We start from the raw sequence: 16506 nt of genomic DNA on the forward strand, positions 1-16506 counted from the left end.
TGTACCTACAGTATTCCACACTGGACATGGATGCGTTCAGCACATACAGCAAGGCAGTAGAAATAATTAGTACTTTGTTAGAATAGGAATGGTTGGTGAGCCTTTGTTTGTCAGAGGGTGGAGATGGACGGCAGGAGAGAGATCACTTCATCATTACCTGTTAGATTCACTCCCTCTGGGGCATCTGGCATTGGACACTGTTGGTAGACAGGATACAGGGCTGGACTAACCTTTGGTCTGATCCAGTATGGCCATTCTTATGTTCTTATGAGTAAGTAAGGCATTTATTGACACCTCTCATTCTTTTTTTCTACATTGCCAGGAACTGGTAGTTGGAAAGCACCTTGCTGCAGTGTTAAAAAGTCAAAACCATGTTTTTATATTGTAAAAATAAATAAATAAATAAATAAATAAATGCAGACATGCTAGTAAACAAGGGCATTTTTTGGTCTTGAAACTTCAAAACCTGGAAAGAAGTCTTACTTAAAAAAAAAAATTTTGTGGAGCAAGGTTTTAAATAAAAGCACCAATTCTTACAATAAATCCACTTGTACAGCCTCAGAGATGCTGTCCTTACCTCGACTTCCCACAGTGCTTTTGAACTAGTTGCAGAAGTGGCCGACTGTCTCCCCGTAGTTCTCAGGAAGACATGCTGCTTCTTTCTGTGCTCATCGCAAGTCAGAAACTTCTCCTGCTCCGCATGAAACAACCTTACCACATCTCCCTGTCAACGCCAAGACAGAATGATCAACACGAACTAGACAATACAGACATCATACTATTAAAAAGCCAGCAGCAAGATGAGTTTCCAAACTTACCCCTTTTAAAATATCATCTTTGTTATCGCTCCATTTCATGAAAAGGACTATTTTCCAGCTCGTGTTGCAGTTCACAGAGTTGACCTAGAACAAAGACTAGTATCACTAGTCACACTCGGCGTATGATAAAACACTGCAAAGTGATGCCCTTTTCTTTACAGTGGATAGAGAATCTGAAGAGCATACTGCAATCCCTGTTTATTACTGTATGAAATGAAACAGCAATCCAAAGCCTGTGGCCTGCACTCAACCCTGCGGTAGAGAACTTCTTACGTGGATACCTCATCTGGCTATGTCAAGAATAGAGCTGGGTGACACTTTTCAGACAAATAATTTATTCACCAAAAAAGGCAGTCTTGATTGACCCAAAACTATTCATAAATCTGACACCAATTAACCAAATAATTTTGACCGGGGGGAAGGGGGGGGGAAAGAGAACAAAAAAATCAGGCTAGAATCACAGAAACAAAGGAAGTGGCTGTGGTTCTCCCCTTGTACACCTTTAGCTCACTGTCTAGGACACTTCCCTGGGATGTAGGAGACCCAGGTTCAAATTCTCACTCTGGAGCAGTGAATTGAACCTTAATCTCTCCTTTCCCAGTTGAGTGCTTTAACGACCAGACCATAGGCCAGTGGTCCCCAAATTTATCCTCTCACATTCACCTCCCCCTTACCAATAGCAGAATGTGGCCATGTCCACACCCCCCCGCCTGGGAGCCAAGAACAGGGGGTCGTAGGCTGAGGGCAGGGGCCCAAGGCCAGAGCAGGGCTGCAGCCAGGGCAGGGGCTGGGGACAGAGTGAGGCTGGTGGCACTACCTCCCTGTCCCCTCATTGGGGCTGGTCCAGGCCCCTTTGCACCTTGGGGGGGGGGGTGCCCCACAGTTTTGGGACCACTGTTATAGGCAATCTGTCCTCTTGAACTGTTCCATTCTAGGGAAGTAATTATTTGAGCAACAACTTGAATTAGAGTCTCCCACATCCCAGGCAAGTGCCCTAACCATTCTTACTCACTCTCTGACACAATGACTAGTGAACCAGCTTCAACAGGAGAGATTGAGAGAGACCTGACCTGACCCAGAATACCCTGGCTTGGTGGTTAGGGCACCCCTGGAATGTAGAAGACCCAGGTTTGAATCTCTGCTCTGAGCAGGGATTTGAACCCAGGTCTCTGCTCTCAACATTCTTTCAGATTGATTAAACAGGGTCATTTCACCAAAGACATTTCAGAATTTTCAGACTTAGTTTGACCAAAAACTATTTTTTTAAAAATTTTCAAACTGCCACCAAACTGACAGCAAACAAAACCAAACCAGTTAGTTATTCACCTAGCTCCAGTCATGAGGATGGCAGATTTTGCAGAAAAAGTACATTTCACTTATCTCTGTTCTTACAGCCAAGCAGTTGGGCAGAACAGGCAACGCTCACGTCTTTGTTCCAGATAGCCTGTTATTTACCTAACAGACCTGCTCTTATCAATCCCCGCCCAGCTGTGTGCCCACTAGGAAGGAAGTGAGAAACATTGTCTCCAGAGCTAGTAGTATTTCTACTTCACTAACCGGATGGGACAGCAATGCAGTATATGCTCTCCAGCATGGTAAATGGCAATTCCATAACATGCGTGCTCCTTAGTTTAGCCAAGAACTCCAAAGGCCCCTTCCAACTCTATTTACACCAAATTTCTGTGTCACCACTTCACTAACAGGCCAAGCTTTTGATTTATTTTACACTTACCTCATTGCACCCAGGATTATCAACCAGTTGGTGACTACTGGCATGAAGGGGCTGGCCAGCATTAACAGGATTCAGGACCACCTTGTCTCCAATGACAACCTGAAAAGAAGTACTTTGCAATCAGATTCAGAAATGGTCCCCAGAGTTACCTTCTTCTGGGTGCAAGCAATGAGGTTAGGCCATTTGCTTACAGTTTAGAGATGTTTCATGCAGAATAAGAGAAAGACACTGGTATCTTTATAAAAAATTTTTTGACAACTTCAGAAGAAAATGGATGTTTAAAACATTCAGAGTTATTTAAGGTTTAAAGACACCTACACAACTGGGCTGAGTGGCATATAAAGGAAAACTACAATTTTCACTGACTAAGTCTTTGTCTTCTATACAGTCATTTCAGTGTCTAACATCTAACAATTAATTCCTAAAACCAGAAGTCATCAGAAAGATTCTCCTCCTCCATGACAAGTTGATGGGTCCTAACCTACAATGTTTACTCTCAATTAATGAGGTCCAATCAAGTGTGGTAAGCTAAGTGCACTTTATCATGGAGGGTGAAGATCCCATGTATCCTATACTTCCCTTCCAAGACAGTTTTTTATCCAAAGCCTCCCAATCTTACTTGAAGCCTTCACTCTTCCCACCCCACAAAAAAACAATCCATAACAAAAATCTTAGGTGAGGGACTTGAATTCCCCTCAATACAGAGAAAGCAGAACATTACTTGAATGTATATGAAGTTTCTTCTTTTTAAATTAACTGAACACAAACTACATTAATCTTCAAGGTACTATTCCTGTAATAATGAAATAAAAACAAGGACATTCAGTTAAGGCTGTATTACGTGTAGTGGTGGGATAACTATATTGAAGTGAACAGTGAACATACATGGATATGGATATGCTCAATTTCATGGAATCTACTCTGTCTAGGTGCCCTCTATCAGGTTGGACCAGACTGCACTGCACAGCATACTGAAGTCCTTGGCTTCTCTTGAGTTTAGGCTGATGAGTCATGCCAAAGTCCATCATGGCTTCGTGAGGTAGAAAATCATTTACCTGGGATTATGGAATGACGACCACATTCATTCTTATGTATCCAACATTGGAACACAATGGAGATCTCCAGAAATTAAAAACTAGGGTATTAACTCACAATCAACCAACCTTCCACACCTCCCACAAGCAAGGCAACCATTTAGTCTAATTCTGATAAAATTCTTGATACAGATATTCATAATGGAACTGGAAAGACTCATAACTACAGCACCATGAACCAGCATACTAATTATATTTCTTCTAAAGCTACTCAAATGACTTTACATTTCATGCCATTTTGAACTCGGTGGGGATTTAGAAGGCTACTGTATTTAGATTCCTTATTCCTTCCAATCTTAATCGTTCCTCATTTCCAGATCAGTAGTTACCATAGTGATTCTCCTCCCACACTGTTCAGTGCAGGAAAAGGGCTGTGGCCGTTAATATTACACGCTATAAAAACCTGGCATTTAACTAGTCAAAAGTAAGGAAGCAACTGATACAAGCTCTTTGTATTTTACACCAAATAATGCACCATCTTCTGATGCTCATCTGCACTTACACTGTCTCCTATGGAACGCAATTTGTAGAAAGGCTGAATATAGAACCAGGAACCCTCGTTTCCAGCTTCATCCAGGGTCACCCTCATAGCATTCTTCTCTAGCAGAGCTGGAAGCCTCTTATTTACTGTCAAGTATTTGTTACTTTTTAAGTGCAGCAGCTAGAACAAAAATTACAATTTGTTTCTGTAAAGGCAGACATATGTTTCCTTTGATTAACACTGACTAAAGACTATATAATAGTCTGAGAGTCTGATCATAATACATGGAAATTAACTTCAGATGCTAAGATTGAATAGTTCTGTCCATAACAAATCCAGAGACAACTGGACTTCTTGTTTTGAATACATTTTTTAGTAGGCTTTAGATTGGTTCATGGCACCGAACAGCTTCCATTTGCGTAAATGTCCATATCACACTAATGACAGACAACAGAGAACTGCCTCTGCCAATTATTCTCTATGTTTCAGTAGTCAGATACCAAGGACCATGAGATATTGGTGACAAAACTGTTTTCCTTCACGGGAATGGGTGAGGCTTCTCTCAAATGGCTGTGCTCATTCTGAGATGGAAGACTAATGAGGTTATCTATGAACAATTCTTCTCTCCCCATGAAGTGCCGTTTTATCCTTTTGTTTCAATATGCCATGAGACATCACATATAAACCTCACTGCACTGGTGATATGAATCTATAGGATATAATGGACCATCTCGTAGTAGCCCCATTGTCTAGCTTACACGTTGAATTGGATTAAACATAGCAGGGTTGAATCTTAACCAAAAGCAAGATAATGATTTTAGTTTTGGATGTTTGGAAGCCTTTTGCTGCCTGTTGGCCCATTATTCACAGAAGACATCTGCCACTGGGAAGGCTCCTACAGAACTGGGGTATTCCTCATAATTAGGCTGAGCAGAATTTTTTTTTTAAAAAATACATTTCAATGGATAATAATAATAAAAGAAAATGCTTAAACATTGCTATCTATTTAAATTCTCTCAGTGGGGGAAACTACAGGGCAGGTCAGACAATAATTGTTTAATAACAGCAGACACTGAGATTCAAAGAATGAAAGCTTTACAACAGTGAAAGTTGTCAACATCACAGATCAAAGCATACAAAGTGAATCACCTTAAATCAAATTTGAATAAGTTCTCTAGCAGCATTTTTCTTACTTTGCCTATCTGTAAATTTCAATTATCATCAATGGAAATACAGTTTGGTTGGTTTGGGTGTGTATGGTGAAGCCAATGTTTACCAACATTTACCAATACAAATCTAATCCTTCCTCTCCTACTCACAACTGCTCTTGGTATGGAGCATTGACTGGTTAGAAATGCTTATTGCAATGTCTTGTTCACCTGAAAAACGGACAGATCCCTCTCTTAGATGAAGACATTGCCAAAGATTTTCATCATTCTAATGTTACACTTAGGCTAAATTATTGTAGTGAATTCTTTAAAAGACTTCTCTTGAGGTTGTTCCCAATGCTGTAATAGCTGCAGAACAGGACTGCTTGCCTTCTCATTACAAGAGGGGAGAGAGGAACCCTGTTACCTTTGCTCCCTGCAATCCCACTCTGGCTGATGGTACGGTCAGAGGATACAATTCAAAGTATTTGTTTAGGACGTCGTACATAATCTTAGATCCAAATGTTTACAGTTCTCTTGCTCTACACCTCCACCTGGCAGTTGTGATCAGATTAAGTGGATCTGCTTTCAGTCCCCAGAAGAGATCAGAGAACCCTGAGTTGCTGAATGCTCTACTAGTGGTGGTCCTAAGTCCCTCACTGTCTGCATTTAAGGCATGACAAGGCTTGTCCTTGATTATTATTACAACACTTCCCCAGCATCTTATTCTTGGTGTTTGCGACTCATCGCTATTCTTTGCATTTGCTGGGAATCCATCTTCATCAAATGGGGGTGACTTGCCTGAGGTCTACTGCACCAAATCCCTTGTTCAGGGTAGACTATCGTTGTATTGGTGAGTTGATTATTTTGGTTCTTCTGTTTTGCACTGGGTTTACTATATGGTGCTGTACAACATTTGGGGGATAAAGTGAAGATAAAATGAAAGACGTTGTACAGAATTGTACACTGCTGTGTATTTGCCATCTACCACATGGCCAGGTCAAGGACAGGCAACTGTATAGGGGGTATTCTAGTTTAAAGCATTCAGATGGTGCTCTTAAAAAGGCAACATTTATAGCAAGATAAAAATGCCTCCATTTTAGAATCTCTCACAGCACACAAAACCAGAAATGTAGTTCTTTCTTCAGAGTACCATGCTTCTGGGTAACCCAGTCATGGCTTGCAAGACAACACACTCAGACACTGGAATTCCACTATTTTGAAGTATAATTGTACCTTGGTGGTTCAAGTAAGACCCTACAGAGCTATGTCTTACAGAGCAGACAGCGTGAACAGGGCCACAGCATACCTGGATAACATTGCCATACTGGATAACCGTTCCCAGCAGTTTCCTGTTTTCAGTCTCATTCTGTTTCTTCTCCAAATCTGCTGCATGCTGAAATTTAAGAAGGAAATTGTGGAGATAAAAAGTGTTGTTATAAACAGTGCTGGCAATTACTTACTGTAATAAAACATCAATGTACATTTGTTCCAGCTGTATGAAGTAACCATTTGAAGCTGAGAATCAGATTTCATCCTTCACAATTTTCAAGAAGGAAAATGATTGAATCTGTACTATTTGAACTATACTGAAGTGAAGCAGCAACTCTGAAGAGTCAATGTTTTGACTTCAAACTGACTGAAGCTTTCTGAATAAAACATGAGATGAAAAATTTCCAAAGGAAACTGAACCATGAGAAAATAGGTAAAAAGGAAAGATGGAGAAGAGGGGGATTCAAACTGGCAACTCAATCTTCCACCTGCTCAACTTTAATATAAAATAAAGGATGAGGACTAAAGAACTGCAGGTTTGGTCTCTATCTCTCTAATCAGGCAGTTTCCAAAAACTTAGATTTTACTTTGCCAAGACAAATCTCCCCCTTCACGCCTCATCCATTAAACGTTTTCATGGTGACCATAGCCATCCTATTCATTCGACAGGCTTCTTTAGACACTTACTTACAGCACTGGAAGAAGGGACTGTCTAGTTCTAAACTTCTCAATAAGGGAAAGTTCAGAGTTCAGAAAAGTAAGAGATAGGACAGTACTTCCTAGAGAGTCAGGCACAGCACAAAAAACTTCCCCAGACATGCTCTGCTGCAATGCCTTTCAATTTCAACCTGCTGTATTCATGATAATCTAATCCAAGGTCTCTCTTTACCAGACAGACATTTCAACCACATGGAAGCATCCACAAGAAGATATGAGGAAACCAAACCTGATTTATAACCTACTCAGATAAGGATCTGAATTCTAAGGCTACCACCCTGTGAAAGCCCTAGTTTGGTCCTCTACCTTATTTCTTTCCTCTTCATTTTCATTTTATTTTCAGACTTAAGCAACTTATCCCATGTTGTTTTCAAGACGCTTTGTTTTGTAAAGGTGTACTGGGTCACCTTACACCAAGACCAGAGAAAATACAGATTATAGGGAAGAATTTATTTAAATCTGATGTCAGAGGATGATTTGAAACTAGGTATCATGCATTTAGAAAGTCTATGCATCAGCTATTTTAGTTCTCAAAACTTCTGCAACCACCCTAGAATTCACTTGTGCTCAGTTACCTGTGGGCGATGCAATGTGAGACAACAGGCTTCAGCATATCAAAGAGCAACAGTGAGCCATGTGTTGGTAGAAAATAATTTTGCTTCTTTATAACTCCATGCATCTTAAGCCATTTCTGTTAGAAGATATGCTGAGCAGGACAACTGGCTTTCTCCATGTGTAACTGTACATTTCGGTACAAACAATATGATGCAGGACAATTTAAATGCTTAAAGATCTAACATTGGGACTGCTAGATTTCAGATTATTCTACAATGAAAAGGTTTCTTGAAATCTGATATTAACTTTGGGCCCAATTCCACAAGGCCCCGAGAGCCCTCTACTCCCGAGGATATCAATGGAAGTGGAAGACATGTATCATGCTGAATTGGTCCCTACATTTACATTAATAGAGCAAAGGGATCCATTGCATATAGGTACAAGTGAAGACTCAAGTTAAGTTCAAGTATATTCCAAAAGCTTAAAGTGAACAGAACACTGCATATGTCAACACACTGGAAAGAACAAATTTTATTTACTGACCACTAGATGTCAGCTTTTCAAATAGCACTGATGTTTGATATCAGTCAAAGTCAAGTGTCCCAGATTTCTAAATCCCTTAAATGGTATTAACTTAAAATAACCTGACCTCAGCATTGGATGCTCCACAGTAGTTGATAATAAATTCCAACAGTGGACAAATATAAGCCAAAAATGGCAAGTGATTAAGTATAAATCATGGGTCACGAATGTTTCATTAAAGATGACCATGAACTGACCAAAATAGAGAGTAGGAAATGGAAGGCAGCAGTTGAACGTAGATATTTTTTGCCCTGCAACAATATTAGGACAATAAAATTGTTCCAGTATCTTCTGTGCTTTCATTACATGTGTAAATTGACACAAGTGCCCATGAGTTGCATACAGTCGGGAGCGAACTAAGTTGTGGATTACGAATCACACACACACACACGACCAAATTCTACTCTTCAGTGAAATTGAGTGGGTTTAAAAGATGACAATTTTGCACATGGCCTGTACTTTACCCAGCATGTAATGGTGATTCAAAATGAGCCATTAAATCTTTCTTTATTTATACTGGAATAGTAAAATTTGGCTATTCACTGTTTTTTCACTGTGATTTATCATTGAGAGACTACCCCAGTTCACTTGACAGGTGAATTGAGACTGACCACAAAAGGACTTTGGCCTGTTTCAAAAGAATAGAATCAGGGCTTAAGTATCTGAATTGATTATATTAAAGAAAGAAAATCAATTATGACACAAAAAAGTGACAGCTCACAGTTACCTAGCACCATTGCAAGGGTTTTCTCTCCCTCTACACTACTACAGTTTAGGACATACCATCTGTTTACTTTGTGGGCTTTAGAAAAATAATCAGCAGCATTTGTTACTTTATACTTACAGCTGACTTCTACCCTTGTGATTACAATTATCCCACCCCACTCCCAAACTAAATAAAGTATTAACTCTACAAACAACTTTACAAGCATAAAGTTAAAATCATAGCTTTAAGAAAAAATTGAGGCAAACACTTGGTCTTTGTGCAACAAAGGAGTAGGGCCACCACATGGCTTTCTGCAAGTGATATTTTCCTCCAGGGGGGCTTTATAGTTTAGAGTGCTGTAGGCTTAACACGGGCTTTGATAGACTAAAAATATTTGGACTTGTGATTTTAACGTGAAGTGCTCCAGCCATATAATTTTTAAGGTAAATATAGTTTATTTAGCACTAAAGCAGATGCTGTCAACATACAGTAGTTAAAATTACTCAAAGCAATTTCTTAGAAATTTAAAACTGAAAACTGTTCTCTTAACAGGTTTTAACTGCTGAATACACATGCAAGCTTGTTTCAATAAGGGCAGCCATCACAGATAGTTTGCAAACACATATGGGAGATGAAATCTGGGGCCTAACAACACAGGGGACTGGATCTCATTAATCTTCTGTAGCCATACTCACAGCAGAGAGGAGGGGGTAGAGAAATAGCTCAGTGGTTTGAGCATTGGCCTGCTAAACCCAGGGTTGTGAGTTCAATCCTTAAGGGGGCCACTTGGGGAACTGGGGTAAAAATCTGGGGATTGGTGCTGCTTTGAGCAGGGGGTTGGACTAGATGACTTCTTGAGGTCCCTTCCAACCCTAATATTCTATGAGCAGTCCCACTCAACTTAATGGGCCAGATCCTCAGGTGGTGTAAATTACCATAGCTCCATTGACTTCACTGCAGCCTACCAACATTAATACTTACATGTAGTTTATTGAGTAACACTGCATCTGTAGTGCTGTTAGCTCCTGGTTTTGCTGCTTTCCAGAACTGCTTCTGTGCAGAGTACCGGTTCATAGGACATAGCTTAAACAGGCAATCTGCGAAAATATAGACTGCTTTAGCCATTCAGAATTATCCATTTTCCCCCCTTTTTACTTTTAATATTGTCCAAACATTTTAGCTACAGGGAAAGGTTTACAAAACAGATTCCAGGAAAGCTCTAAATCTCAGACTGCAACGCTTTTTTGGGTGACAGCAATGTTGGCCCATGAATGGTTTAAAATAAATAAATAAAAATGGTGCTGCCAGACTTGTAAAGCAAGACCAGAGAAAGCTGAAACTTAACCAATTCCTGTCAAAAATGCTACCATACTTAAACATTCACAATAACAACACCTCCTCTCCGTAACAGGACTTTTGATCCTTGGATCAAAAAATGCTTTCCAACGATGGATAAGTTTCATTATGCGAACTGCACAGCTCGGGCAACTGAGGCAAAAAGACAAGTGAAGTGACATTTCCAAGGTGTCACAGCACGTCAGCAGCAGAGCCAAGTAGATTCGGTCCCCTGCCTTGTCTTCTTGACCACGGCATGGAAAACAGTGTGTGTCAGTCTGGATATTCCGAGTGTAACATTCCTAGTGAAGCACCGGTACCTGAGCACCAAAGCAAGAAACTTGCAGATCATACAGGAGAAGTATCTTTTATTAATTTCCTAGACACTGTTTAGAAAACATTTTGTCTTGCAAAAACTGGGTCTGACAGCTGATTAGCCATGTTACAAATAAGTTTCTATATTAATGAGATGCTAACTGATCAGTAAAAGAACTAAATTAGCTGCACTTTTTTCTCGTCAGTTGCTTAGCAACTGACACTGCAAAAATTAAATTAAGCTATTCAAATTTAGTGCCTGAAGTAAAGTAACAGAAGTTTAATAGCCAAATGCAAAGACAGCTGTTCCTGGCATCTCTTTGGCAATTATGTGGAAATAAAATTTGAGGCTGCTAGTTATATAACGATTTTAAAGGCAACCATTGTATTTATACAGAAGCGTAATGGAATTGGAAAGCTAGATAGTTAAGGGAATACCCATCTTAGAGTCTATTCTGTAGAATGTAGTCTATTTCCACAAGGAAACCTAATGGAATATGTGAGCTAATCCCCTGGAGAAAGAAGACAAACCAACTGCAAGTTTAGTCATTTAACTTCATTTGAGATTTTTTATAGCCACTGCAGATACAACACCTGGATGAAATTAATAGGAAACTTCAAGAAATACACAGAACTAGTAGCACAAGTGGAAGGCTACACAATGAACCCAATTTTCAGAACTAGGCTGGAACCCAAGGTACACACTAGGCGGCCAAATGGTGGTTCGTTATAATAAGAAATGAAGTAGAGTCATATTGAGCTAATTTGGGGATATGCGCTGATATGGGCACTAGAAAGGACTCAAGTACATCAATTCATAAGGCCACTTAACTATTGATTCATAGCCTTCAGATGCATAGCAAATGTGAGAAATGCAGTGTGCCCGAAGCTTTCAAGTTATGTTATTTCCCAGAGAGTTACATTTTTAATTTACATAAAAATGATTCATGGAGATTGACAGCAGAGAACAGGATTTAAAAGCCATTGTAAGTTGGTACTTTCAACTAAAACTATGCATTGTAAGCAACACACCTGTAATAAGAATTTCTATTTCTGCTTAAGCCACCAGTTCACACAGTGCCAGCAATTAACACACAGCATTGCACAGCAGAATTAATCACACACTGTCTTCAATCACAGAGTAAGTGCATTTCTGAAGCCAGAAGTGTTGTATTTTGAAGTCAAGCTGAACTTTAAAATGGATGTCAGCAAAATAAATCCCCTGGTAGTGTTTTCTGTTTCTTAAAAGAAACATTTGACCTTGTCCACTGAAATAGAAAACACATGATGCAATGGAGGGGAAAATAATGCAAAATAGTTTGCCCACATTGTCTCTATTTAAAAAGCTAGAAAACTAAAGCAAACATAAGAGGGTCAAGTGCTTTTAATTTGATTATTTGTTTTGTGAAATCTAATTCTTAAGTGCTTGAAGTAAACATAGCCTTATTTGCCGACCACCAGCCAAATACTAAATCAGTCTAATATGGATGTATCTTATCCAGGGATTACACCCTGACCTTAATGGATTGTATGGCCCTGGGATCTCTAAACTGCATGAGCCTATGAACCTTCTACCTCCTAACTGTACATCAGTCATGGCTAACAGTACAGAAGAGCAGTTATGATTGTGGCAGTATTCAACACAATGCAATCCATTACAGTACAAGTGTTTGTGGAACAAAGATCTCAAAACACTTGTCAAAGAATTAAAAGCTCAACACTCCTGAAAGGCAGACAATTCTATCCATTTTAAAGGTCCACAAATGGAGGCACAAAGAGCTGTCTACACTATGAACTAGGGGTAGGATTCCCAGCTCATGTAGATATAGCCACACTACTTCTCATCTGAGCTAGCATGCTAAAAACAGCCATACTAGCATGGGCAGTGGTGGTACGATGCAAGCCACCCTGAGTAAAAACCCACCTGAAGCCTATGGGACACCCTCAGGGCTGATAGCACCTGTCACTGCTGCTGCTACCTATGCTGCCATGGCTACACCACTATTTTTAGCATGCAGGCTCACATCAAAGCTAACATGAGTACGCCTATGCAAGCTAGGAGGCAAACCCCAGATCCAGATGTGGACACAGCCTGAGTTATTGGCAGAAGTCAAAACAGAATCCTTAAGCAGAAGTTCCCAGTTTCCTGCCACAGAAAGCCCTCTTTCCCCTTGGATAAATTTTTATCATACTTTGAGTCATTCTGAGAAAAAAAAAAATCTTCTATTAAGTAACCAAACCTGTTAGTTTCCTGTGTTGGTGACTAAAACAAAGAGATTGTAACTGACTCAGTGGAAGGGGAGACACTAATTAAGAGGTTGAAGCAGCAAGATTATGGTTTTCCAGGGACTGAGGGTGGAAATTCTCCAGATCCAAAAATTCCTTCACAGCGGATACCAACACTGCAAGGGCGACAGGTGAGAGAGTTTTGCATTGTTGCACTCTCTGGTGATGCTTTCCTCCACGTTTAGCGATGTCCCCAAAAGATGATATGACCATTCCCAGATATTGACTTCCTCTCACTAGATTACTCTGCTGGCCTTGGTGATAAATATAAATACACACCAAAATTATGTTAAAAGAGCAATAAGGTTGCAAAATCAAGCACTCAAAAGTTAGGAAATACCAGAATTAAGGTCACCTGTGCAACCTTAAGTCACTTCTCCCCTTTGTTCATATGCATCACAATAGTTTTAATTACATGACCACATTCTATTCCCACCCCCTCTGCCCCTCGGGAGCCCTGCCTCATTCAGTGCTCAGAAAGGACAGCACTTATTTAATGAGCAGCTATTCAGTATTTTGTTTTCTCCTTGTTTAGTTTGTTGCTAAAATTTTAGGCATATTCATCCATGTCTGCTCTGAAAACAGAATTATTAATTTCCTAATGGGCCTTTCAGTAGCACTCATGATAGTATCTGAATTCTTCCCAAATATGTATTTATTTTCACATCATACATGTGGAAAGGAGGCACAGAGAGATTAAAGGTAAAAAAATATTCACTAAATTTGGGTGTCCAGTCTGAACTGCCTAGGATCTGATTTTTCAGAGTGAATATTCAGCATTATATAGCACTTAATATGTTCAGAGAACAGCTCCCGTTGATTTCAGTTGCCGTTGTGAGCATTCAGCACTTCTGCAAATCAGGCTATAGAGTCTCAAGTCAGAAACTCAGAAAATGAGAACCGTACAATTTGCAACTACCTCTGAAACAACTGATTTAAGCAACCTGACTAGCATCACACAACAACTGATTGTCAGAGGCAAGGATAGAATCCAGTTCCCCAGGACAGCATTCAACTGTCTTAACCAGGAGACCATCCTTTTCTCTTCCTGCAATCCCCTACTTCATTCACTACGCATGTTCCAAGGAGACCCTAATGCACATCTAAATAGAGTGCATCAGGTTGCAGCCCCTCCTCCAGTACCTCTTACTGAGGTCCTGGTTGAATTTTTCCCACACCTCCTGATCCTGGCAGACTCCATCCCTGTCCCCACAGAGTTGCAGGCGCTCCTTGTCAACCTCCTTTTGGTAATGGCCAGATGGCCACCCATCATACCAAGAGGAAAAATAGTATGTGATCATGTAATTAGAGACTGTCTTGATGTATATGCACAAAGAGACCCAAGTAAGGTTGCACAGGCAACCTTAATTCTGGCATTTCCTAACTTCTGAGTGCTTGACTTTGAGCCTTAATAATTTTCTTTTAAACTTAGGAATTTTTTGCACCTTTGAAAAAGCAAATGAAAACATAAATTCAATCACATGACATCATACTGCCACCCAAATGGCTCATCGGCAGCGCTGGAACCTTGGATCCACGATGTAGACCTCATCCACTTGAGCTAGGGTTGCCAATTGTCTAATCACACAAACCCAAAGACGCCTGCCCCCACCCACTGCCCTGAGGCCCCACCCCGCTCACTCCATCCCCCCTCTCTCCATCGCTCACTCTCCCCACCTTCACTCAATTTCACCAGGCTGGGGCACGGGTGGGGATGAGGGCTCTGGGAGGAAGTTTGGGTGCAGGAGGGGGATCCGGGCTGGGGTAGGGGTGCAGGAGAGGGTGCAGGATGTAGGCTCTGGCCAGGAGGCGCATACCTTGGGTGGCGGCACTTCGGGGCTAAGGCAGGCTCCCTGCCTGCCCTGGCCCTGTGCTGCTCCCATAAGCGACCAGCACAATCTGATCTTGAATTCTATGATTCTATGAACCCTGAGGGGAACAGGGGGTCTCTGCATGCTGCCCGTGCCTACAAGCGCCACGCTTGCAGCTCCCATTGGCCGCAGTTCCTGGCCAATGGGAGCTGCAGAGTCGGCGCTAGAGATGGGGGCAGCGCGCAAAGGACATGCTGTCTTTTGGGAATGGCGTGGATCCAGGGCAAGCAGTAAAGGACCAGTCAGGTTTTAGTGCTAGTGGGCCCAAATGGCATGGATTCTGCTCCCCTGGGTTTCAATCTATGTCCCTTCCATGAAGATTATGGAAATATTTTAGTTTGGCCCAGGCTGGGTATATATTTACTACCTCTTGCCATTTTTGCAAATGGCCACAACTACTTTAGGCTTTTAAGGGGCCATCTCTACATATTTTTGTTAATTGTTTGCTTGATTATTTTGAAGTACAGCACCCAAAACAGTTTGACCAAGACAAAAGGAAAGTGTTTCATAAGATCCTTTATGTAGCAATGGATACCCTCCAAAAACTACTGCAACTAAAAACTATTCCTTCCCCTCAAAAAAAAAATTATATATCTCAAAAGTCTTTCAAACAGGAACTCTATGAAATACTTGAGTAAGTCAGCTACAGAATTGCTGAGCATTTCATACCAACATAGCTGTTTCCTCGTTTCTTGATAAAAATCAATTGAACTCCTATTATGGAGAGTTACTAAAATTAAAAGAAAATTTATAGTTCCCTAGTGAATTCTAACAGTTCCCCTTCACCCTCTTCAGTTCCTGAGGCCAGAATTTATTCACACTAGCTATTACTGAAAGAACTGTAAATTTGTCTTTTTAAAAGGAAAAAAGAAACTTTAAAAAGGAAGAAGGTAGAAAATTTTAAGTTGACAAATCAGAAAGCAAGTGTACAGTCTCAAAACTACATGCCTGTGAAATTTTCATAACTTAAATATATACACAGCATATCAACGGATAAAAAAAAATACATTTATGTTCAACACTGAATGAAGGCCTCTGAGTGAAAGCAAAGTCTTTTCAAGCAGTGGAGCATTAAGAACCAATGAACAAAACTTATTCACCCTCAGATCAGTTCCATCTTCTGAAAAACCCCAGACCTGATTACCACATTGTCTACTTCTATACCTGTGCCCTGCTAGACTTGAATTGATTCTATATCAGTCAAGGACCTTCAGAGAACTTAGCATAAAATGGGCTATAGAAAAATGCAAAGTATTAATCTTTTATGGATTTCCATGCAGAAAAAACATCTGCTTCCACTGAAAGAATTACTGTCTTTGTCAAGGGAAAACTTGCCTTTTCCCTTGCTGGTTTGGGGTTGCATGCCCCAAAACAAGCTTTTCTATCAAGTAAGGTGGCATCAAAACATTTCAAAAATGTTTTCTTCCTAGGAGGCATTAAAATAATAAATAAATAAAATAAATGCTCAGCATCCCAGCCCACTAATGGCAAGGCAATGGCTCGAAAAAATTTACATACAGGCTAGTGGAAGCATATTTATATTCTAAATGATGAGGATGTGACACTGTGCAGTCTATATGGTTTTATAAAAATA

General features: G+C 40.4%; 1 protein-coding gene across 5 annotated transcripts in view; it reads right to left on the reverse strand.

Moving 5' to 3' along the window:
• ITPR1 (inositol 1,4,5-trisphosphate receptor type 1) overlaps positions 1-16506 on the reverse strand; it is a 244803-nt gene that overhangs the window by 160228 nt on the left and 68069 nt on the right. For all 5 annotated transcript variants that reach the window (XM_039546362.1, XM_039546365.1, XM_039546364.1 and 2 more), the window contains 6 exons: positions 10087-10202; positions 6583-6669; positions 4147-4305; positions 2551-2649; positions 819-902; positions 578-724 (listed from right to left, as the gene is read on the reverse strand). In XM_039546362.1, coding sequence (XP_039402296.1) covers positions 578-724; positions 819-902; positions 2551-2649; positions 4147-4305; positions 6583-6669; positions 10087-10202 — 692 coding nt within the window. The remainder of the gene's footprint in view (positions 1-577; positions 725-818; positions 903-2550; positions 2650-4146; positions 4306-6582; positions 6670-10086; positions 10203-16506) is intronic.

Source organism: Mauremys reevesii, linkage group 7, assembly GCF_016161935.1.
Source record: "Mauremys reevesii isolate NIE-2019 linkage group 7, ASM1616193v1, whole genome shotgun sequence".
Classification (NCBI taxonomy): Eukaryota; Metazoa; Chordata; order Testudines; family Geoemydidae; genus Mauremys; species Mauremys reevesii.